The sequence below is a fragment of the Poeciliopsis prolifica genome, unplaced genomic scaffold, assembly GCF_027474105.1.
Source record: "Poeciliopsis prolifica strain line A6 unplaced genomic scaffold, Auburn_PproV2 SCAFFOLD013, whole genome shotgun sequence".
NCBI lineage: Eukaryota > Metazoa > Chordata > Actinopteri > Cyprinodontiformes > Poeciliidae > Poeciliopsis > Poeciliopsis prolifica.
Genome location: NW_026562388.1, coordinates 1,395,789 through 1,420,926, shown reverse-complemented (window position 1 = coordinate 1,420,926; position 25,138 = coordinate 1,395,789). Strand labels below are relative to the sequence as shown.

At 40.0% G+C, this 25,138-nt stretch overlaps 2 protein-coding genes and 1 long non-coding RNA gene across 15 annotated transcripts in view; 2 read left to right on the top strand and 1 right to left on the bottom strand.

Moving 5' to 3' along the window:
* The window catches only part of dtnbb (dystrobrevin, beta b), a 34,446-nt gene extending 20,901 nt beyond the window's left edge, over positions 1-13,545 (top strand). For 3 of the 8 annotated variants that reach the window (XM_055038953.1, XM_055038955.1, XM_055038951.1), the window contains 9 exons: positions 4,296-4,386; positions 5,596-5,684; positions 5,777-5,890; positions 6,416-6,512; positions 6,836-6,856; positions 7,883-8,042; positions 8,236-8,325; positions 8,406-8,469; positions 9,711-13,545. In XM_055038953.1, coding sequence (XP_054894928.1) covers positions 4,296-4,386; positions 5,596-5,684; positions 5,777-5,890; positions 6,416-6,512; positions 6,836-6,856; positions 7,883-8,042; positions 8,236-8,325; positions 8,406-8,469; positions 9,711-9,822 — 838 coding nt within the window. In that variant the 3' untranslated portion in view covers positions 9,823-13,545. The remainder of the gene's footprint in view (positions 1-4,295; positions 4,387-5,595; positions 5,685-5,776; positions 5,891-6,415; positions 6,513-6,835; positions 6,857-7,882; positions 8,043-8,235; positions 8,326-8,405; positions 8,470-9,710) is intronic. The other 5 variants (XM_055038956.1, XM_055038952.1, XM_055038957.1 and 2 more) reach the window with 4 other exon arrangements.
* Positions 13,546-18,288: 4,743 nt separating this feature from the next.
* Positions 18,289-25,138, top strand: part of dnmt3ab (DNA (cytosine-5-)-methyltransferase 3 alpha b) — a 43,642-nt gene continuing 36,792 nt past the window's right edge. For 2 of the 6 annotated variants that reach the window (XM_055038948.1, XM_055038943.1), the window contains exon 1: positions 23,288-23,681. The gene's annotated coding sequence lies outside the window, so the exon portion shown is untranslated. Of the gene's footprint in view, positions 18,708-23,287; positions 23,696-25,138 lie in introns of those variants that run through there. The other 4 variants (XM_055038947.1, XM_055038944.1, XM_055038946.1 and 1 more) reach the window with 4 other exon arrangements.
* Positions 21,289-23,023, bottom strand: LOC129365626 (uncharacterized). Its single transcript, XR_008606544.1, has 3 exons — positions 22,740-23,023; positions 21,530-21,844; positions 21,289-21,436 (listed from the first exon to the last, which is right to left on the bottom strand). It is a non-coding gene; the product is annotated as an uncharacterized LOC129365626 (long non-coding RNA).

The following is a 25,138-nucleotide window of genomic DNA, read 5'->3' as shown; positions in this document are numbered from 1 at the left end:
TGTATTTTTAGTTAGAAAATGCTGCTCTGCTGTCACAGTGTGTATGCGATCACATCTACCTAACAGGATGACTTGACAAAAAGATTATGATGGAGCTGGATGGTGCCTGGTCGGCTTAAGAGCCTCCTCTCATTTCAGTCCATATTGTGTGAGAGCCTGGACTGTAGCATCATTCTTTACTCACAGCGGGTAACGAAGCTCTGTGGTTATGACGGCGGCGAAGGGGAAGAGTGCTCTGACGGAGCTGCAACGTAAACGCATCCTCTCCCTGCAGGTCTAGTTTTTCCTCGTCTCGTGTGCGCTGTATCGCTCCGGCAAATCTTTCCGGCAATTTGTGCTCCCGAGATCAGAGCCCTGAGAGACTCGGGAGCTCCTGTGGCGCGTTAGTCAAGACGACTTTGTCGGAAATCTGGGGGAGACCGTGAACGAAGGGGGTGTGGAAGGACTTTGTCAGCTGAAGGGCAGCTGGCTATAAAAAAGAATCCATTAATTTAAAATGTGCTTTTTTTTTTTTTTCTTCTCGTAATCTTTAAAATCTAACCATCAAGCCAATCATTTATGACTCTAACATTTGATTGAGATGAACAGCAGTAAAGATTATTTCTCACGGCGCATTGCTTGTTTTTGGCTGTCTAATGACGTCACGCGTCCATGGAGGTCAGCGGATGGGTTCATGTTGCAGCTCCAGTGCGAGGAAAGGCGATACTCTCCCGAGGTTTCTCTCACTGTGGCGGTAACGAAGAAGCCCAATAACCTTTGCCTTGACATTTTGCTCTGTGAGTCAGCGCCGCTGTGTGAAGATGACACTCGCGGAGGATACTGTTGCCTCGAAGGGGTCAAAACAGCTGCCATTTGAAAGGCAAAAGTAGCGAATGAAATCACACGGTAACTATTGTATCGGTAATTGCTTCGATTCTTATTCATTTGCTTGACTAATTTGAGTAATCTGTAGTCTTATTCTTAACTTCTTAAACCCTAAGCAGCTCCTAACATCTGTGGTGTTGAGAAACTTCAGAAAAAAACCAACCAAACAAACAAGAAGCACACTAGAGCAACTAGCAACTAATATAAGAAACGTTTGAAGAATTGAAGAGACTACATGAAGGACTTAGGACAGACAAGATGGCGGAAACTATGTCTTCTCTCATTTATCACAGGGATTATAGAGTCCCAAGCAAAAGGGATGACATTGAAGTGGCGATGAGAACGCAGCAGGAATCCTGGGGAAGCATGTTATGGATTTTCCTAAGAGATGGGAACAAGAACATGCAATCGCCCTTGTAGGCTTTTTTCTGCAGTCAGTCATGACACAACCACAAGCTTCGGTGCATTTTATTAGAGTTTTACCACATAATTCTGAGTAGGAAGGAAAAATACATTTCCCTATATAGGTTTTATTTAAAAAAGTATGTCATGCGTTTGCATCAGTACTTTGAGAGAGTAAGTTTTTGCAGCAATTGCAGTAAAAAAAAAAAAAAAAAAAAAAAAAAGACCTCCACCTTTAGAAACACTGAAATGTTTTGTCATTTCTTCTTTGAAAGGGAAATTGGATTGAAATCATCTATCAATAGGACTTTTCATGTTTTGCTACAGATTCTCAATTGGACTCAGGTCTGTACTTTCACTGAGTCACATTAACATCCTCTGAACAAAACCTTTCTATGGCAACTCCAGCCCAGGGAAATAATCTACCAACACAACTAGAGCTTTCAATCAATATTCCAGAACTGTTAAGTAAAACCTACATCTTGCTGAAAAGTTACTTGTTAGTTAGTTTAGTCTTATTTAAAGTGTACTAAGATATCTACACCAAACGTACTTGGTGAGATTTTGTGTTCTTGCAGTTCGGTTCAGCCCGGTTGAGTTGTTCCCTGTCTTCCTGTGAATCCACTGTTAAGATTTCCCATCATTCTCTCGCCTGTTGTCACATGAAAGGCCAGTGAGTCAAATGTGCTCCTGCTGAATAATGCAAAACTTGTTGTCACTCTGCTTCAGCTAAAGATGTCCCCGTCTCCACCGCCATCATTGTCCGTTGGCCTTTTCCGATTTCATGTTTTAATTGGGTGAAGAACAAAGTGCGATCACGGCGAACCGACAGACAGAGGGGTTTTTGTTTGGATTGCCAACTCTTGAATTTCAGAAACGGTAGATTTTCAAACCTGAAAAAGTTTAATCTTTTACTGAGACATTTTTCAAAAGCATGCAGACTCCATGCATGCTTTTAAAAAGACATCTTCTCTGTTGACATGGCAGCCCCTTTGTGCCTCTCGGAGATCAGCACGCCCTCCAGGAACACAGTTTATTACCTGTTAAGTAAATGACCTCTCCTCATTTCTTACTTTTTATTTTCATTTCAAGTAGAGATGAATGTCACGTCTTCTGCTCCCTGTGGGGTAGGGCTGTTTGATCGCAAGGTGAAGCGGTGAAAAAAACTCCAAATAAAGCACACAGCTAAGTTGATATTGGCTTTCTGCCCCGGCGTTCTGACTTAATCCGACTCTCAGAACTAGGAGTCTGGCAATCTGGTCCAGATAATACTCTGAATAGCCGTGCCACCAGTTTGATTCTTCAGAAATGGAGTAAGCAATGGGCCGTTTTAGGCTTGTTCAAAAGTATGTGGGAATAACGTGACATCTGAGAGAACAAAAGAAGTTTGAAAAAAACAAAAGTACAGCAAATGTACCAGATCAGGAAAAAAAACTGAAAGGTAAATTAGTTTGTTTAGGTCAAAAAACTAGGACAATGTGGACGTAGCATGAGAACTCCAGAGCAATTCCCTGATGTGTCGCCGTATTCTGACAAGAAACATCGGTATCAGAGAGTCTGTAAATTATTCAGAACGAGACCCACTTAGCAAGATGTTTTTTTAATGTCCCGCTCTGATTGAGTTCCTTTACATGTTTTTTTTTCCTTTTAATTTGACACAACATTGAGCGGGTCAAGGGATCTGACGGATACTTCAGCCATTACCTCGGTTCATTCAGGGGTCGTTCATGCAATGATAACAAAGTAGATAAATTTGCAGTTTCCCCGGTTATGTTTTTTGAAGGTTTCAGCTCATAAAACAAATGTATATCTCCAACAAAAATACCCAAAGTGAGCAAAAAATGAATAAATCAAGTTTATTTGTGTGGCCCATTTCAAAATGAGTCACATCATAAAAATATGTAAACAAGCAATAAACATAAAATTTTGTCAAATGTCATCACATCAAACATATTCATCAGTGTAACACTTACTCAAAAAAAACTCAAAGCAGGCTTTAAGCTTTGATTTAAAGAAAAATGCAATTTTGAAATTATTACTTCATATATTGAGTACAAAATAGCTATGCAAACTAACCTCTATCCAGATGTGTGTTTATATATATATATATATATATATATATATATATATATATATATATATATATATATACATATATATATATATATATATATATATATATATATATATATATATATATATATATATATATATATATGTTCATCTTGTTTTACACATTTACTTTCTCTTTGAGATAAATAAAGTATTTCTGAATGGAGTTGAATTGAATATGAAGATGCGAAAATCGAGATGCCGAGAAAAAAACGACATTTATGGCGTTTCAGGTTTGAAAACCCTCCAATGAGGTAAAAGCAAAAAATATGCATTTGTTAAGTTTAGGGAGATGTTTTTGCCTGGATAAAATAAAATAGTTATTTGAAAAACACTGTTTTGGATTTCCCCAGGCTATTTGTACAGGATGTTAAAGCTCCTTTGATGATCTGAAGCCTTAAATTGGCATCAAATACTTAAGAAAAAAGGCACAAAAAAGCCACTTTTTGCTGCTTTCTTCAGCTTTGTTTCTAGAAGTTGCTTAGCACTGTTGGTCGATGCAGCAGCTTTACAGCCACACTGAGTTTAATTGCCGGCTGCAGGTCGTCCTCCAGTCGGAACTGGAAATCATCTGCCCACACCATAAGTCCCGCCCGTGATCCTTTTAACTACTGGACAATATTTGAAATCTCTTTTCTCGGCTGAAATGACCAAAGCAGATACTCGTAACTGCCATATAACCATCCTGCATGCTGCTTATCCAGTCATTTCATTCTTTTTTGCTCATTTTCTGGACTCCTGAATTATTTATTGAAATATTTTTTCTGCATGTCAGATTCACTGTGTAAGTAAGTGTGTGTGTGTGTGTGTGTGTGTGTGTGTGTGTGTGTGTGTGTGTGTGTGCGTGCGTGTGTGTGTGTGTGTGTGTGTGTGTGTGTGTGTGTGTGATGTTTTGCTCTGTGTTTGACTTTGGTCAGTGTTTTGGAGAGTCCCAGTCGGTTAGATGAAGAGCACCGGCTCATCGCCCGATACGCTGCGCGCCTGGCAGCTGAGGCAGGCAACTCCACAGTAAGTGAATTGTTGTTGTGAACTTCTCTGAAAATTTGTGTTCATGTCGGATCCCAAAGTTGGGAGCTCGTTTTCCTGTTAAAACCACAAACCTCAGTGTAATCTGGGGACTTTTATTGAACAGACCAACACAAAGCGGTGCATAATTATTAAGTGGAAGGAAATGACACGTGGTTTTCATATTTTTGACACATAAAAAATTGAAATATTATGGTGGTAACCCAAATGAAACCCACCACAACCAATGTCCTTCAGAAATCATTTAGCTACTAAATACTAAAGTTCAACTTGCAGATTATTCAACTTAAAACAACACATTTCCTCTTGGTTCAAGTGAAAAATGTGCAAGTGGAACTTTTTTAAACTGTTCCACTTGCACAATTTATGTCAATAAGCAATTATTGACTTAAAACCGGCTCTGTTACGTTGCGTCTGAAAAGTTACTTGTAAGTTAGTTTTTTTTCAACCCTCTATGGTCGTGGAACTCTAACACACTTATAGTCCAAAAAACTCATCCAAAACACTCCTAGTAAAATCCAAAACGTCACAGCGCTTCTTTCTCATCCCGTCTCCAAAACTGTCTTCAGAGCCTCTTTCACCACGTCTCTCACGCTAAAATACAGACAAAAAATGTTTCATTGCTTGTTTTAAAAATGTACATTTGAGAACATCGAGAAAATGGCTGTCACACTTCATTCAAGCACTTCCTGGTCACAAAATGTTCACTGAATGAGCAGCAAATGCAAAAAATGCACATCAAATCATGGCAAAATTGTTTGATCATAAGTCTGGTTATATTTGGAAGCAAAAAAAAAAAAAGCAAAACCAGTATAAAAACACTAATTTTTTTAAGTTGGGTGTTTGTGCTGTCCCACCAAGTGGAAATGAACTCTCAGCCATTTTTGTTGCAGCAGCCTTTTAACATCCAGGACGACCTTCGATGGTATTGTGAAGTATTAAGATATCTGCACTGAAAACTAGACGAAAAATTCACGGTCAATGACTGTGGTGAGCTGAATAAAAATGTACACCACACTTTTCAGATTTCCATTGGTTGGAAAGGTTTGAAGACCCATATGTCAGTGTTTCCTTCCACTCTTCAGTTCACATCTGTGGCTATTTCCTAGCAAACTGTCCAAAAGCCTGAATGCTCTTGCTGTGTTTGTAACTTTCCCCACTGGTTTCATTGAGAGGTGTTTTGCGTTGCAGCAGCAGTGTCCTCCAACAGACCTGAGTTTCAACTTCGATGCCAATAAGCAACAGAGACAGCTGATCGCAGAGCTGGAGAACAAAAACAGGTCCGCTTCATTATCGAACCTAATTCAGTTTTCTCGTTGTGGGGGGTGAAAAAAATGTTCTGTTGCATATTAAACATTTTCCCCCAAATCAGGGAGATCTTGCAGGAAATCCAGAGGCTTCGTTTGGAGCATGAACAGGCCTCCCAGCCCACGCCAGAAAAAGCCCAGCAGAACCCCACGCTCCTGACCGAGCTGCGACTCCTCAGGTATGAGCCCACCACTGAAACGACACACGATGCACCGTCGCTGAGCTGATGATAACAGGAAGAAACACGCAAGTAGAGGGTCAAAACATGCCTGAAAACACCTCTGGTCTCTCCTCTTTTTCTTTCCTGAAATAATTTTCTGTGGTGCCGCAGAGGGCAGATATTTGCACAACGGCAATATTCAAGATTACGTTGTTGTTTGTTTGTTTTTTATTCTTTTAAATCTTCTCTGTTCCCTTATTGATCTGCTGCTCTCGTGTCCCTGACAAAATACCTGATTCAAAATATCTGGAAATATGCAGTTACACACTCTAAACAGCAGAGGGTGCTGAAAAGCCCCAACATAAATAAAAAACTTTCAGATTGCCACAAATCAATCAAAAGCTTTCAGGGTCAACTTCCCTTTTGTTGTTGTTGTTGTTTTGGTTTTGCGCTCTAACTAGAACACAGACCGCAGTTTTCACCTAAAATCCACGCGCGAATGAACAAACCTAAAATGTGAACCGTGTTGCCTGCTGTCCACAGACACAGGAAGGACGAGCTGGAGAGGCGCATGTCGGCCCTGCAGGAGAGCAGGCGGGAGCTGATGGTCCAGCTGGAGGGTCTGATGAGGCTGCTGAAGGTAAGACCACTTCCTGATTCAAGAAGATATACCTGCAGGCGGGAGGATGAGACGCCCGACGTAGGAAGAGCGTCAAACGTCTGGGGTCAGCTGCTCTTCTTTGGGTTTTCTTACTGGTTCGTTGCTGCTAATCTCCCTCCGATAATTGGCATTTGAATAGATGAAATGTGTCTTCCTCTCCAAGCACAACAAACTATCTCGATGTTATGCCATGTAAACGTGTGCCATGTGATGCATGCAGAAGTCACCTTCTTCTTTTTTTCATTAATTTTGTTGCTCTCGCTCTTCTCGCTTTCTCTCTGCTCACCTTTGTTGGCTGATAGGATGAGGAGCAGAAGCAGGCTGTAAGTTGCTCTCGACTCGCTTTGCAAAGTGCTAACAGTAGTTGATGGTCTCTGCGTTTCCCCCTGTTCCTCACAGACACAGTTTGAACAGGTTTTGTGAAATCCACTTAGGAAAAAATGTCACATTTTTCATTGACATCAACTCCTGACTACTGCACAGATTTTATTTCCCGTTGAACCTGAGCATGAAGGTTAGCGTCATCCTGTTCAATGACATGTTCGAACCAATTCAAGAATACTGCGCTTTTATTAGGCCGGACTCAGCACAGGACCCGTCACATTTATTAACCTCCTGATTCTGTAAATGAGTTTGAATGAGAGAAACCCGAGCAGAGCAGCATGAAGAGGAAACTCAGAAGAACTGACAGTAAACATCTGTACATGCCCGTACATTTAAATGTTGAAGTTATGGACATTTCTTAAGTATTTCACGTCAGCTCTGACAAACTGTGTCAAATTTACTTTGCGTGACTGCGTCAAGTCTTAGTGAGGAAATGTACTCTTTGCTTTTTTGTCTATACATATTTAAGGTCTGACCATCTTGAGCTGGAAGTTGAACGTCCATAAGTGTCCATTTTTCTGCTCATGGAAATAAGTGAATTTTCCTCGGTGCAGACAGACCGTCTGCGTTGCGCAGTAGAATATGAGATTCAGAGGTCATTGCTGCAGCATTTGATTTGCTCGTGTGTGTGTGTGTGTGCTCTGTACCTCTGTGCAGCATAAATGCCCCCATTGAAGAGACATTTATGCCAATAAATGAAGAACAAATAAGAAATTTAGACCAACTTTATCTGTTTTACTGAACTTTTCTTGTCATTAAAAGATGCAGTGCTTTAACATTTACTGTTTAGTATTTATTTTAGGTTGTTACGTTAGAGCATTTGACTTATGTGCGAGATTTACTGTTTTGTTCTTTCACTTATCTGTTTTCTATCTGCCTGTAAGCTAGCATTGCAATAAAAGAAGAGGTTAACAATGCAATAAATAGGTTATCTAAGTATTTTTGACTGATTTTTCCTTTTGCAGTCCCAGTCCGGAGGCTCCCCTCATTCTTCTCCTAGTCACGGTGCCGGCTGCTCCATGCCCATGCCCATTCGCTCCACCTCGGCCGGGTCCACCCCGACTCACACACCGCAGGACTGCCTGGCAGGCGTGGGAGGAGACGTGCTGGAGGCCTTTGTTCAGGGTGAGTCGAATCCAACTCATTACAAAAAAAACCTTAAAAAAAAAACACTGATGTATAAACCTGCTGAGAATCATGGAGCTTCCAAAAATATTGAAGCCAAACTAGAGAAAATCCAAAAACGGTAATGCAGCTGAAAGGCAACACGTTGCAAAGCTGAGCAGAGCTAATAAAGGTCTATCTTCCTGTTCCTTAGGAGTACCCAGAAACCTTCGGAATGATCTTTTAGTTGCTGCTGACTCAATCACAAACACCATGTCGTCGCTGGTTAAAGAGCTCCACTCAGGTCTGTGTTCAAGGAATCCTCCCCTTCCATTCAACCCAAGTCACTGCGTGTGAAATGTTGGGTTGTGTTTGTTTTCAAAGTGGATGACGCGGCGGAGGACGACGAGACCAACATGAGGAATGGTGGAGACAGAGGTGGGTCCAGGTACTTGCTGATCCATTGGTCCTCTACCTGTACTAAAGTTAATAATGTGTCACACCTAACACTAAATGATTTTAGAGTTTTAACAAATAATATGTAAACGACCAAACCAGCAGTTAGAAAAGAAATATTGAAACTTTTCCGAACCAAAAAAGGGACAAAGCAAAAAAGAAAAAAAACAGTAAAAGAAAAAAATTATTACAATTTAAAAGACAAAGAACTAATTGCAGATTTTTTTTCTCATGACAAAAAAGTGAAATAGAAAAAATAAAAATTCATAAAAAAATGCAAGAAAACTCAATAAAAACAAAAAAATATGTAAATTGAAACAAAAAACAGATCGAATAACCACAGCATAAATAAACTAATCACAAAAAATAAAAGCAGAGAAAAAGTGATAGAGAACATCCCTGATGTACAGAGAATAGCTTGTGTTACCGAGTGATTCTCCTAAAAGGGGGGAGGAAATGATAAAGAAAATGAGAAAGGGTAAGAAAATAATTAAACAAAAACGGGAAAAAGGAAAAACGTGTGAAGAGAATAAGAGGAAGTGTTGTAATGTTCCGAAATGTTCAAGGGGTGTAAATACTTTCAGAAGATGCTGTACTTATGCTCACAACTGAATTCAGTTTGATTCAACTAAAGGAGGCACATAGAGAACATACATACAATAAAATACACAAATGGAGAAAAAGCAATATAAAGTAGCAAGAACCTCTTCATCAGCTTACTTATCCCAATGCAAATGCGCAACGAGATAAGTAAGTGGATGGAATAACTCATTAGTTATTAAACATCAACTCTAGAATTTATGTATTTTTTATATTTCTTCTTTTTTTCCTTTTTATTTTATGACATAATTTATCATGGGAAGAAAAAGTGATGCGTTAAGGGAAGCTTTTGAGTTAATTAAATGAAAGTAAGCGACTGCACTTCGCTAATGACTTCGCGACAAGCGCACTAAACACGAAAAAGCGAAGCGAACCACTTCCTGGCGCAGAAACGGCATCTGTTTCCACTAACGACCGTGCTGTTGCTGCATTTGCCTGCATGGCACCGACTCCGGCTAATAATGAACTCGCCCTGCTCTATTAAACGGTCTGCTGCTGCCTTTCTCGGCCCCAAACGCCGCTCTCTTCTTTACCAGCAGAGAGCGGCGCGTTGCCGCCGAGGCGGCTTTTCATTCGTTCGCCCTCCGGGGTTCGTCGGCGGCGCTGAACATGCTCTTTGTTTGTGCGTCCCAGGCACACTGAGAGTACAAAAGCACTGAGGGGGAGAGATCCCTGCCCCGGCCTGCGAGGACATCCGGTCATCGACTGGGAAGACTCGGCATCAGCAGGAAGCCCCTGGCATTAGCACGTAGAGTAATGCATGCATCTGATCTAAAAATGAATTTCACTGTGTGAAAAAAAAAAGGAGAAAAAAAAAAAAGAAGTCGTCACACCTTGCGCCTAGCAAGATGTGTCTAATTACCAAGTGTGTATGTTGTCCTGTAAACAAAACAAACGAAGAAACAAGACAGAAAAAAAAAACTGCTGTAAAATTACCAGAACAATTTCCCTCATGAGTAGGAAGAGCGGCTTGCTGTGCTTTTTTTCTTTTTTTTCTTTTTCTCCCATTCCAGCAGATCGTCCTGTACATAAACTACTGTAAACACACGGAGCCTTCTCACCGAGGAGACGTCCTGACGCCACCCGCTCTCCGTCACGGCTTTCTCTCTCTTTTTGAGTCGTTTACATTTATTTATGATGTTTGTTTCCTGTTTTTTTTTTGTGTTGTTTTTTTAGGTTTTTGCATAAAGTTGCACTCACGTCTGGATTTAGTTACTGTACTGTACGACGCTATGCCGGGTCTTTGTTGGTGTGGTGAAGACGGCTGTGGCGTCAGAAGTGTCCTCCAAATTCACGCGAGCTGTGTTTACTTGCACAGGGGAAATTCTGGCTCTTTGGGCTTGTTACTGTGACAAGAAGCTTGAGGAGGCGCTATTTATTTATGCTTATTTTTAATTATTGCTGTTTTTTTAGAGTTTGCTTTACTGCCATGATTTATGTGACGGAGCGAGCCTGCCAGAGGAATAAGCAAATGCCTGCTTGAGGTTCCTTTGCTGCTACTGTGAAACCAGGAACGTTTATCCCCCTCAACTTTCATCTTTTGATAAGTGCTTTCATTTTGGACTAAAGGATTGACTCCCTCTTTCAGCACAGATGGATCTAAAGATATGCTGGTGATTTTAACTCTTTAACAGAAAACAGAAAGGTTGGGGGTAAGAGCTATATTAAACTGATAACGCTGACTTGTGAAGTTGACAAAATGTACCAGCTCTGAATGCTTGGGACTGTCATACATAGGTTCCTGTTTTATTTTCTGGAATACATTTCTACCCTGGGAATATATTGTTACCCTTCTTTATCAGTGGAGACACAGGCTGGTGATGGCGGCCTAGTTTTTGGAAATGATTCCCGTAGTTCAAAGTCACTGACTGTAAAACTACCACAGGCTCTTGTGAAACTTGTTACCTCTGAAAACCAGCTGCGAAATGGTTAAAGTGAGATTAGTGACCGTCGTCACGTGAGATGAACTTCCTTCGAAACGCAGAACAAATGACAGGAGATTAAGGCCTGGCTGGCGATTGTACAAAAACTATCTCGTAAATCTTATGGCAAGAAAGCAAAACAAGCTAATTTACCTCAATTCTAAGCTCATCGTTTCAGGGAATAATGCAGTGCAAAAATTCTTTGACATTAGGGTTGTTGTTTTTTTTTTCCCTTTCTTCTAATACTTAAGTGTGAAGAGGCAAATAAAACCCTCGGCCGGCGTCCAGAATAACCTGTGCATTTGAACACGCTGGATGAGTCTCGGTACTACTCTGCTGCTAATGTGCTCTCAGAGAGCAACGCTGAGGGCTGCCGCCAAAAAAACACAACAAAACAAAAGAAACACAACAACAACTCCCAGTAAATCCCACCCGCAGGGCATTGTGAGCTCAACACAGCACGGTGCCTCCTTCAGGGTGTGAGGTCACAGATAACCAGGAAGTGCTTCAAATAGCTTTATTTAGGTGATGAAAGTGAGCAGAAAATGTTCATGTGCAATGACTGTAAATGTCCTCAGGGACTGCAGAGCTAACGATTTGCTGTCCAAGTCCAGAAATGTGAGAAATCCTGGGAGGTCGCGCTTCGTCAATAAGCGAATTGGACTTGCTCCGGATCACATTTGTACGATTTTATCAGGACTTCCCAAAGCGCATCTTAAGAGGAGCGTTGATCTGGTTTAGGTAGAATCTCTATACGCCTGTGCAGAAATCAATCAATCAATCAGCAAATAATGAATGAGTAATTTGCATTGAGTAATTTGTGCAATGGCCACTTTTATTGGCACCCTTCATGAAGACGGTAAACAGCCTAACAATAAAAATCACCTTTTGTTGCAGCTCTATAAACTGTCTTTTAAAAAATGGACAAATCCTCTTTTCAATTCAAGGGATTGTTTTCCAAGTTAAGAAATAAGTATGTTTAATTAAATCACTAATTATCTGTACTCCTAACAATCCCATTATTTAATTAATTAAATTATATATCCAAGACACTTAATACACTTTTTTCTTTTAGCTGATCAGTGTTTCGGGCTAATTCTGCTGATTAATCAATACCTTTTCTGTTTCGTTAGTTCATAAATATGATGACAGAAACTTATTCAAAGCCACACAGGTTCTCAAACCATTTAACCTTTAACATGTAGGTTTTTGGTTTGATTTCATGCTGTGTAATGTAGCCGTCCGTAAAAACAAATGTGCATTTTCTGGATCTTAATTCGGTTCGGTAATCCTTATTTAACCGAACAGCAGGAGATTTTGCTTTTTGTTTGTTTCCATTTCTGGTTCATGCACTAAGCCTGTGCTATAAGCTACACAAGAGGTTTCAGCGACCCGTTACACACTGTGTTGAGAGAAAAAACAAAAAGCGGCTCCTCTGTTGCTATTTCCCCCCACCCTCTTTTTTCCTCTGTTTTAATGTATATTGTCTTTTTTTTTTTTTCCATGATTCTGCTCTGCAACCTTGATGGAGCCTGGTCGTTGTATTGGGTTTATCAAAAACTGCTAATCACCTGGTACGCTATCATTTGAAAGCAGGGAGAGTCGTTTTAACCACTGCTGCTGTAAAACATGTTTCGGCCCACAAATTACATGTGAAAAACGCCGAGATTTGAAAAAAAAAAACAAAACAAACAAATGTGACCCTTTCATTCTGATCCTGCATTTTACTGCAACTCTTCCTCTTTCTGTTCTGTTCTTTCAGTTTGTGCCTGTCGCTGTGCTGTAAAGTGCTGTATAAAGTAACCATTCAGCAAACCAGATAATCTGTCAGCCTCTGTGTCAAGGTCTTAGTCTGTGACGTTGTAGAGGTTTTATTTATTTGTCAATTGCTTTCTCGTGTTATTTGGGGTGGGGACGGGGGGGAGGAATCTTACGCTCAGCCTTTACATTCGTGCCAAACCGTTTGCAGACGTCGCGTGTCATATAAAAACACAGGTATATATCAGAGTATATCTGCATTATTAGTCTGTCGTCGACCTTAATCTGTTCACTGAATGCCTGGGGATGGAAAGTCATCTGCTGCTGAAAAAAAAAAAAAAAAAGACGCATTTAAGAGTTCTACTATTATCAAAATGGGGAAATATATATATATATATATTCTTTATATATATATTCCAGAGTGATTCATTTATTTGAACCCGTCCTGAGGCAATATTGTATGCATCCCGCCCTGTCAGACCGAACTTGGGTTAACACAGCTGGTCACACAGAGGTGCATACACTGGAATCCTTTTTGGGTTTCTTTGGTTTTTCCCAGACACAAGGTGCAAAGCAGACAGCACAGCTTCCCTGATGTTATTTAAATATGTGTGTGTTCTGTACGCTTACGCTTCTTGTATGCATTCGTTCTCATGTTGATTTGACCAAACGTAGTTTTATGTCACCAAATCACAGTTGTTGTTTTTTTTTTGTTTGTTTTTTTTGTTTGTTTTTTTCTTTGTAAATACATCAAATGTGAGATATATTAAAAAGACTTAAAACATAAATCGTGTTGGTCTTTTCATGTTTTCTCTTCTGCTGTTGGATGGAAATGCTCTTGAGTGCCAATTAACCGTCATGTTTTTTGTTTTGTTGTTGTTGTTTTTTTTGTTCTTTTTTGACCGTGGGAGGAAGCCGAACCCGCAGGGAAAACATGCAACTGTGTATGCACCAGAATCCAAAAACATCATTTCTAATTTGACCCAAAAGCTGAATTTTTGCTTTTGGAGCAGGAGTTGGCCCTTTTTTTTTTTTTTTTTTTTTAACCAAACATTAAATTAAAAAAGGACATGAGATGAGACTCATCTGGGACTGGGCACTAGAGATGATCTAAGAACGGCCCTGTCAAAGTTCAGACCAACACTTTTTTCTTTTTTGAATAAAAATCTATTACATAGAATCTCAGTCAGGCTGAGATTGAGCAATTTCAAAACAAAAGTGAACAGAAAAATTCCAACAAAATTGGAAAAGCAAAAGTAAAAATTAGTAGCAGAAAGTAAAGGAAAATAATGTTTATTTTTTCTCTACTTCCCAAAAATGCACTGCTTATATGGATCGGACTATCAAATAAAGTCCATATATAGGCCTATATATATATGTGTGTGTGTGTAATTAAAGCACTGTACATTTCAACACTTTCTTCACCAATTACGTACTTTTAGCGACATAATCATGACTATACACCGTGTATGAAGAGTCACACACAGATCTCAACAGCAGGTGTCGCCAGAAGCTCATTTTGGCAGCATTCTTCTCACTGTTAGAAGAAAGCTGTTCTTGTTTTTGGCACTGCTTCTCTTACTCTTTTTACAACCGGTACAGTTTTCTTGTAGATCTCAATACATTGTATGTGGAGTCAGTTTATGTGTTACAGTCTATCCTGTAAACAATGTGGAATACAGTGTCCATTCATTCAGTCAGTAATGGACTTCTAACTCTATTGGAGTTGAATTCCCATGTTAGAAAATATTTTAGAGCAAATCACCAACTGAACACTTGGCTGACATTTCATATAGACAAATGGAACCAAGGCATGTTTGACACTTTAGCTTTACTTCTTTTTTTCTTTTTTACACTTACAGTATTTTATGATTTCATTTAGTAACCCATGACTTCTTGTTTCCGTGGGGTAGAAATATGATGTGACACAGAGGTGCATATCTTTGAGCCATATTGACCCATATGCTTTATGTCTATATGTGTGTGTGTGTGTGTGTGTGTGTGTGTTTCAGCAGTGATAACACAGAAATGACCACAGCTCATCTGAGACTGAGAGCCAGGAGACTCTGCTGGTTGTTGAAGGGTTCTGTGTGGGTTTCTACCAGGACCCGTCTCAGACTGCAGCTCTAGTTTCACAAAACAAATCTAACTGAATATCATTTTTAGATTTTCTAATTTCTGTCAGGTTCCCTCCCTTCAGCTCGGGGGAGCCAAAGTTCTGCCTGTGTAAGATATTAACACACCAAGGCGAAATGAACGTCTCAGCAGATGATCCGGCGACAAAACAACCATCTGAATCGATGACACAAGGAAAAGTTACAGGACTTGGGTTTTATTGTGTTCATCAGTATTACTGATTAAACTTTAGCTTTAATATAAATACATAATTTTAAAGTTTAATCAGTAATACTGATCAGTAATACCGTTATAACAAATTTATGTCAGATCATGATTTCTTGGTTAATGTCAAGTTATCATAACAAAGACATTTTGAATAATATCAACGTTGTATTAAAAGTCATGATTTACCAAATGACATTTTATGACAACAGTCATAAATATTCATGAAGACATACTCATGTTCATGACGGTGTCATGACAGTCTTATTCACAACCTGTCAAATACAGAGTTACTGAACTGAAACTACTACTAATCATAGCAGTGCTAGAAACTATTACTATAACTTTAAATCATTTAGACAACCAGCACAACAGAGACACAATCAAAACTGTCAAATGACTAATCACCCCGCGACAATAACTCAGAAACAATCCCAATTAGGATTTATCTTTATTTATTTCCTACTTACAGAACGTTTCTGTTTATATCATAGGTTTTTGATGCCTTTCTATCCTATCCTAATAAACAATAGAGAGAAAAAAACAGGCACTTTTTAGAAGAAATGTGAAAAATATGTCACCAAAGAACAGAATATTGTTTTAATTCAATGTCCCAGCATTCCAGTGTTACTTCAGGCAAACTAACATTTCTCCTTCCTAAAAACAGTCAGGATCAATGACAGACGATTCCCATTCACTGCACTTCACAGAAACCTACAACAACCAACAATGGAGCAATGAAGTACCTGAGTTTTTATTTCCATGGAAGTCTGTTTCTGCCACTCTGGAAAATATAAATATATACCATTTCATTTCATGAAATACTATATTATAGTATTTCATTATGTCTCATTAATATATCATGAGATATCGCATTATATCTCATTATAACAATGAGATATTATACAATCTCAATATAATGATAAACTTTCTCATTGTATTGAGATAGTATCTATCTCATGAAGATGATTATAATGCTATAATTATTATTATTATATTGAGATTGTATCTCATTCATACTATATCTCATTATGTAGATATGAGATACGACAATATAATATTTCATTATGAGATAGTAATCACAGTATCCCCCATCCTTTAATCTTCAGCTGCCTTCACAAATTCTCTGTCAGATTCAAGTGTGGAGAGGCTGAGCTGCTCCAAAACGCTCCGTCCTCTTCCTCTACTTGTCTCCAGACAGTATCTGGTGTGATGGTCCATTCACACAGGCGTCCATTTTGGACTCATACTAAAACTAGCGGTTTGAGTCTAATTTTATGTATGCTTATTATTTATCCCTATTATCTTGGTAGATGCATTCCCATGAAAATATGTAAATGAGACTTCTTCCCCCACATACAGCACAGTGTGGAGGCCAGTTGGTTGAATTTCTCTAATGAATGGCCAACAATAAAGAGCACAGTGAGCCTCCCTACTGGTCACTAGTTCTGGGTACTGCAATAAAACTCCACGTTAGTCCTAGAACACAAACACCACTACTGTTCAGAAAAGAACTGGACTTGATGACTGACCACAGTAGAGCGCTGAACAGACTGTGTGGAATCTACAGTTTCTCCTCCTTTTAAAGGCAACCAGTAGGGGGCGCCAAACACCACTCATTACATGACAACTATGAAACCCATTTTAGCAGAATTTAACCTGAACCATTTCAACTATATAACATAAAGATGTGTAAATGTAATTTTTTTAAATTCTCCTAGCAGTTAGCACTGCAGTTAGTATTTTCAGGTCTATGTGCAAGTTGATTTCTATTCCAATATCTGCTCCTTCACCATTTTAATGATCTCTGTTTACTGTGCTGTCAGCAGTTCTGGCTTCTGGCTCACCTGTGAGCCTTCAATCTTCAACATGTTGCCAACTTAATGCCAAGGATTGGTCACCTCCTCCACGTCTTATTCATTGTTTTTAGCTGCACAGTCCGGATCATTCTCTATCTATGTCATTAGTGCTACTGTGTGGCATTTTTCAAACAGCAGGTTGAATTAACATGTTCAGTTCCAGTGGTCTCTATGACATCAGCGGTTATGACATCACTGTGATACAACAAAGGAATCTCTCTCTTGATTGTAGCTCTCAGACAGTGTTTTCTCAGACCTGTTCCACAGCTCTATCGCGACAGATCACTCTACAAAGCACGCTCGAAATTTATCGAAGCTTGGAGGATACTATTACAAATCTTACAAACCTTTCAAACAACCAAGAATTTAATTGATGATAAACATGAACCAACAAGAAGATTTCCCCTCAGCGCTTTCCTGGATGGAGATGATAGAACAAAACATCCAGGTTGACTATGACGCGGTCCTTCATTTTGATGATGAAGAGGAATGCCCCAATGAGACCGAAGACAAACAAACTGAGAGTCCAAGATCATCCGACGACAAGGAGCAAGAATCAGCTTATTACATCTGGGATCTGACGAGGCAGATCGATGACTTGAAAAAAGAGCTGGATGAGGAAAGACAGCAACGGATGGCAAGGGAGAAAGAAGTCCAAGTCCAGCAGGAAGAAATTAAAAACCTCAAGAACTTGTTGGAAAGAGAACGTCGGATGAAGAAAACACCAGCCCAAGAAAGAAACATCAATGGTTCAGACAAAACTGGAGGATCGTTGTTGTCCGTTGTTACTTCAAAAGTAACAACGGACAAAAAAATTCTTCAGGAGCTGGACAACTTTAAGAGGGAGGCAGAGATATATGCCTCCAGAAACAAAGGACTGATAGAAGTTATGATGGATGAATACACAATCAAATTGAAGTATGAAGAACAACTGAAAAACCAATCAGAACATATTTGTAAATTAGAGGAAACAGTCACATCTTTGCAGGCTCTGGTTGGAGACCTGAACAGAAAGTTGGAACTTGATTTAAAAAACAATTCAAAAGTCTCCACCCAACCAAAGGTCCCCCTACGACAAGATGTCCCCCTTCAATCAGATGTCCCACAGCAACAAGATGTCCCCCAGCAACCAGAGGTCCCCCTTCAATCAGATGTCCCCCAGCAACCAGAGGTCCCCCTTCAATCAGATGTCCCCCAGCAACCAGAGGTCCCCCTTCAATCAGATGTCCCCCAGCAACCAGAGGTCCCCCTTCAATCAGATGTCCCCCAGCAACCAGATGTCCCCCAGCAACCACAGGTCCCCTTCAATCAGATGTCCCCCAGCAACCAGAGGTCCCCCTTCAATCAGATGTCCCCCAGCAACCAGAGGTCCCCCTTCAATCAGATGTCCCCCAGCAACAAGATGTCCCCCAGCAACCAGAGGTCCCCCAGCAACGGACCTACAATCAACCGCAGTGGTGCCACGCAAGTCGGGCCTCCAAAAAGCCAGAGAGGTCAGAGGACAAGCGGACATACAACCAACCGCAGTGGCGCCACGTAAGTCGGGCCTCTAAACAACTTGAGAGGTCAGAGGACAAGCGGACATACAACACACCACAGTGGCACCGCTAGACGATTGGTCTCCATGCCACCAACCTCCACTGGTTGCATGGAGGTCCATCATGTTGCCGTTGAAATGAAGGCCAAATGATGCCCGGCTCAGCCTTTTACGCTGAGCCACACCCAGGTGGTACTAGGTGATGTTTCACCAGGTCAGTGCCTTGACACATCTGAAATTTCTAACTCCAAAATCAATGGAGAAAACACAAAGCGGACAAAAACTAACAAAACAAGATACATTTCAGAATGAATGACAGCATCACAAACATTAAAGTTTTAAACCTATAAAATACTCTATAGTATTATATCTCATTACAACAATGAAATATAATTGCGGCACCACTGTGGTTGATATCTCATGATATCAAAATAGTATTATGTCTCAATATAATACAGATTTGTCCATCTGGCCTCTCAATTCCAATACCAAGAGAGGTCAAAGCATTCCAAAAATATCTCAATATATCTCATTGTTTTGAGATATATTGAGATATATTCTGAGCAGTTGTTTCCTGCTATATCTCATTACATAGATATAGCAGGAAGAAACATAGTAATGAGATATAATGATATAATACAATATATTTCATTATGAGATAGTTATCTCAATATGAGATCCTGTGATTACTATCTCATAATGAAATATTATATTGTCGTATCTCATATCTACATGAGATATAGTAATATATCTCATTATAAGAATGAGATACAATCTCAATATAATAATAATAATTATAGCATTATAATCATCTTTATGAGATAGATACTATCTCAATGAAATGAGAAAGTTTATCATTATATTGAGATTGTATAATATCTCAATGTTATAATGAGATATAATGCGATATCTCATTATATATTAATGAGACATAATGACACATTTTGTTCGTCACACACATTCCTAAGTGTTGTTTCATCAGTTTGTTCATACAAAACTTCAGCAATTAACTTCAGAGATTTTTAGTTGAGAAACTGATCAATGTCACTGACAGTGTCTGTATTGACAGCATTGACTTCACAGGATATCAGTTTCTGGGCCAAAGTCTCTCCGATGGTGTATGTGTCTTGCTTTGAGACACTTCTGAGTGACTCTGCACACATTTTCCTCTTCCTGGACTTTGGGGGTCAAATGTCGAAGCTGGAGAATTTTAACCCAGCTCTTTATTTACGGCAGTTCTTTCAGGCAAAGCATTAAACGATCCTCATACCTGAATAATCTGTGGTAGCTTCACTGTCGACATGATATTGCAATGGTAAACATGACTAGATCGCACTTATCTCGTTGGAGGTACACATTCATTGACGTTTATTGTATTTCTAAGCAAATATTCTCCTCTGATTCCATGTCAGATTTATTCTGCATAAACTGCCAGCATAAGAACTGAAGCAGTAAAGTTTAGCAGTTAAGTTAAAACCGTGATGCATTTCGATAAGGTCAGAGACAAAGGAAATTCTTCAGTTCGAACATTTGTTTGCGCTTCAGATTCAACAATGTTTCATAGATGAAGATGGATCCTCATCCTCAAATGACCTTTAATAAAAAGTTAAGCAATCAAAGAATCGCTTCAAATTAAACTAAATAACTCAACCTCCGCATATTGTTACAGACTAAAATATTCATACGTGTTGAAGTTTAAAATTATACTATTATTATTGTTGTTATGCAACCAAAAAAGTTTGTTTTTGACAGGAAATGAGACGTGTCAAAAGGTCATTAAAGAACAAACGGTTCTTTAATGTTTTGTTCAATTTATCCCCTTTTAAAAAAATGTATGAAAACATCTTTATGGGTATTACAGGAATCAAAAACTTTCTTCTGATATTTTGATGATTTATCACTGATGATCAGAATTCTTGTTCTCACAGTCTGACATCATAGCAGAACCAGCACTTCCTGTTTCAGCTCAGGGTCACACAGTCCCTACTGTGAAGCATGGGGGCGGCAGCAACATGGTTCTGATGAGGCAGAGGTTCTGGTTGGATAGAGGGTTGATGGTGTGAAGGACAGCACTGGGTAGAATGGGTGAAGGGTCAGAGTTCAACTGAACTCTATGAATTGAAGTCAATGCACTGTTCTGAAAAAGTATAGCAAGAGAAATCTGTGTGTAGCAGGTTCTTATGTCCTTGTGGGGATCTATTTCTGTCTACAATGAGGGGTTGTGGGGACCACTGCTCCTTGTGGGGACATTTTCTGTGTGTGTGTGTGTGTGTGTGGTTTTAACAGTTTATTAAATGTTGAAAGACGAGTCGTTTTACGATCAATGACCTGCCTTGATGTGAGAAGTTAAAAGTTTTATTGTTATGATCTATTACTACAAGATGCATCCTCCATCCACTATCATGAAGCGTGCGTCACATTTTCAGCCTGCCACCTTCCCTGCCAGGTTGTTACTGTAAATAAGAATTTGGTTAACATGTGAAGTTCATCATTTCTAAAATAACGTGAACAAGCACACAACCGTTTTCAAAACGGATGCTCCTTGGAGGTGCTGCCTCATTTCCAATCAGAAACAAACTTGAATGGACATTTATAATTGAAGGCTGGATTTTTTGCTTCCTCCTGAACTTTAAAAAAACCCTCATAATTATGAATGTGCTGTCTAGTTATTCAAGTATCTCATAAATATGGGATAGCTCAGGGCCGTGCAGAGACTAGTAAAGGGGCAGGTGCTCAAAAAAAAAAAAAAAAGGGCACATCAAATCACATTTCAGGACAGAATATTAACAAAGTCACACAGCTCTCAGAGTTTAATTAACAATGATAGATTATAAAATTGTGAGACATACAATCAAAGAACATCTGCTTGGGTTGCTGTACTTGCAGTGGAGATGAAGACGGTCCATTCAGAAAAGCAGAGCTGCATCAAACTTTAACGTGGAACTGCAGGAAAAAAACAAAAGCAAAAATGTAACTAATGCATGTCACTATGAGAAAATACTACTCTATTTGTGTTTTGGTGTATTTTGTAAGTACCTATGTACATTTTCTTCAATCTTTCCTCTTCTTTTTTTCTTGTCAGTTTCTCTTTTCTTTTTTTTCCTCATTGTCTCATCTTCTCTGTGTTGAGTGAAGTCTTATTTATTTCAGTCTCTTGCCAAATTTCAAACTTTTAAGCATTTTTTGCTGTTTTTGTTCTCTTTTGTTCATTGCAACAGTTTTCTGCTGGTCATGTCTTGAAGAATGTTAATAACCTCACTGTGAATGATTGGTACAGCTGACCCAGTTGGTCAACAATCCACTGCCTTTCTTTTTTGTTTCTGACGTCTCTCTTTACGTGGCGTCTTTGAACTGAAAAAAGCAAAACAAAGAATTATGATGAGAACACTATAATAAACCACACTACCAGTTCTTTACCGTTGTGTTTAAACCAATATGTTTTTCAGTCCATAGCATAACAATATTAATTTCAGAGAAAATGAGACCTCTCCTATGGAGTTCAATTTGTTTCACAATTATTCAATTAAAATACTAACCTCAATTAAATAATATAAAATTGTGATAAAGACATTTTGAATTGTAACATTTTTTTGAACAAAAAAATTTTTAACTTAATTTTTTTTTAAAACTGAAATCACAATTTTTTATCTCATGACTTAAAAAAATTATTTGCAAAACAAACAAACTTCTTTGTGCATGTCAGAAATCTTTGCTTGCTATTCAAAGTTTTGCTTGCGATTCTCAGATGACATCTGGGGAGAGCCTAAAATCAAAACCAAAGATTTCTGATGTGTGCAAATAAAAGTTTATGTTTGCCCCTTCATTAATGACATGCTTTATTGGACAGAAACAGTTTGATTATTACATACATTTAGCTATCATGGTAGTTCAGGATGAGTTATTTTTAATTCTAAATGAATATCCTTGTTGGACTTTTATTTAAATTCTCCTTCAAGATACATTTACCTAACGCTAGAATAAATGCAATATACATCATTCACCAAAGAAAATTAGAAAATCGGACATATATTCATTATGGAGATGATAGGTTTTGGACTGGCGATGTGGCCCTATTGCATAAATAATACCGAAGAATGACTGCTGTCATTAACAATACAGGGAAGCTATTTAGTTACCTTGCTTTGCTAGCAAAATCATTAGCTAGCAGCTAGCTCATAGCACAACAACAGCCTAATGTCTGATGATAAAAATACTGGATCGATAGATAAGAACAGCTTTTCCTCACCTGTCTGTCTCCTCCCGCTCAGTTTATTCAGAGAAAGGCGGACTTAGAGACTTATATTCTCTAAGACGCCTGTCTTGTTATATTTCATTTCTGCTTAAACCGCGACTCCGTGCTGAAGGAGAAACGATACAACATTTAACGTTTTCCGTTATCTGACAGTAGCAAGCCGACTCCAGTGTTTTCACCAAAAATAATTTTTTTCAGTTCACCAAAAGCTGTTTTGTAATCTGGAACGTCGCTAGCTTGAGCTCCGCAGTTAGCCGCTTTATCTCACGGCGGGAGAGGCAAGTGCGTCGTGCGTCACGGGCAAAAGGTCAAAGGTAACAATGTGACCGGAGGGCTTATTGTGTTGTTTTTCTTGCAAAGTAATAATAATAATAATAGTAATAATAGTAATATAGTAATAATTGTAGTACATGTGTAAGGAAAAAACAAAAACAAAAGGGCACTTGGGGCCATGGAGCAAAAGGGGCAGGTGCTCAAGCCCCAAAGCTCCCCCCACTGCACGCGCCTGGGATAGCTATCTCTGACACGTCCTGGTCGACGAGCAGGTACAACAGGGTTATGACAGGTTGGTCTTGTAGCAGGAGGGTCGCTGGTTCGAGGCCCGCTACGGTCCGTGACGAAAGACTAACTTAGAGCCGAAAAATGAAATTTCCAGCGCGAACTTACTATCCACAAAAATGATAGGTCACAGAAGTATCTGTAGAACCTGTAAAATGAAGCTAAGCCAGCTTTATTTGTAACACGACTGTGTTTAGGACCCGGCGGAAGCACGGAGCGGAGGCGTCTCCGGGCCTCCGTAGCGCTCGCTGCGCATCTGGAGAGGAGGTTCTGTCAGGCCGGGGGTGGTGGTGGAGGACGGGGGCGAAAGAGGAAGGAGGCTCCGGGAGCAAGCGAGACAAAAAAAAAAGGGTCAGCCCTGGGACTTGGGAAAACTGGGTAACGAACACACGGTGATTCACGCTTTTTCTCGAGACGCGTCGAAGCCGGTGACCGCGCAGGAAGGGTAACCTTTACGAACCAAAAAAAAAAAAAAAAAACAGAGCGGAAGGCGCTCGGTGGAAACGGGGAAATAGCGAAATGTGTGTGTGTGTAGGGAGGGGGGTCGCTTTCCTTGCGTAGGATGCTCACTGGAGACGCAGGGGTGAACTTGACCGTAATTTGGACCGCAGGACCGGCTTCGCGTTTCCAGAGCGACACCGCGGACGCGAGCGGAGATAACGGGGGATTTTACCCTTCAGCAGCAGCCGTGGCCCGTCACACGGCCACCGTCCCCCGGGTCGCGCCGCAGACTCCCCATGCTGCAGGAGATGTCTAAAACTTTGCGATCGTAAGAGATAGCCACCAGAAATTCAGATGCCAACCCTCCCCCCCCCCCCCACGCGCGATCGCTTATGTGGAAGCATGTGGCTTTAGATGTGAGGCTCATTAGGAGCCACTAGTGACCCCCAAATCAGCAAAAAAAAAAAAAAAAAACCATCTCACAGCACATTGTTTGGCTGCAGAAAGAGCTGAGTGGCTTATAAATAACATTTCAGACGATTGATCGTTTTGAATTGGTCCACCACATGACATGAAGGTGGCTATTCTTTATTAGAAATAAATAAATAAATCCCATTTCCACCAGAGCGACAGCGAGCTCCGGGTGTGCGCGCACTGCAGGCTGCTGGAGCAGTAACTTCAGCCCCATGTGCAGATGAAATATTAATGCACAGAAATACTCGCGACGTCCTGATGATTCCGCGGCGTTAAACGGTGCACATCCTGAGCGGCCCCGGCCATTCAGCGAGGACTGCAGCCCGGCCGCTCTGTGCGTGTGGCGCTGGACGGGCCTGCAGGCTATAGTCGCCATACAGTATGTCTATAGACGCCTGTGAGGTTCCTATAGCTGCGTGACGTGAACTCGACAAAGAGAAATCTGAGTCTCAGAGTGAAGCCAAGTTGAAGTGAGGAAATATGCAAGTGTGTCAGGGGGGCAGGGGGACGGGGGGCTGCTGCGGCTCCTCATGTTCTAATGCTGCGACACTAATGGAAAAGTTGACAAGATTTTGGCTTTAGAGTGAGAAAACTTTAAAAAAAATAAATAAATAAAATAAAAATAAATGAATTAGTTTTGCAGAAAAAAAAATGGGTCACAGTGCAAGCTTTGTGTGTGTGAGAGTGTGTGTGATTATTGTTAGAAATGCACCGATCGAGCTTCTTTTCCGGCTGGTTCCGATTTTCGGTTTTCTACCTGCTGATTCCGGTTTACGTCGACTCCATATTTTTAATATAAAAAAGAGCGAGAGAGAGTGAAAAAAAAAATCTGAATCGATTTCATTTCTAAACGCATCAACCAGAAAGTGAAGAAGCCGGTGGCAGACTTTGCCTTTCTTCGCTGTTTGGAGTTGCACCGA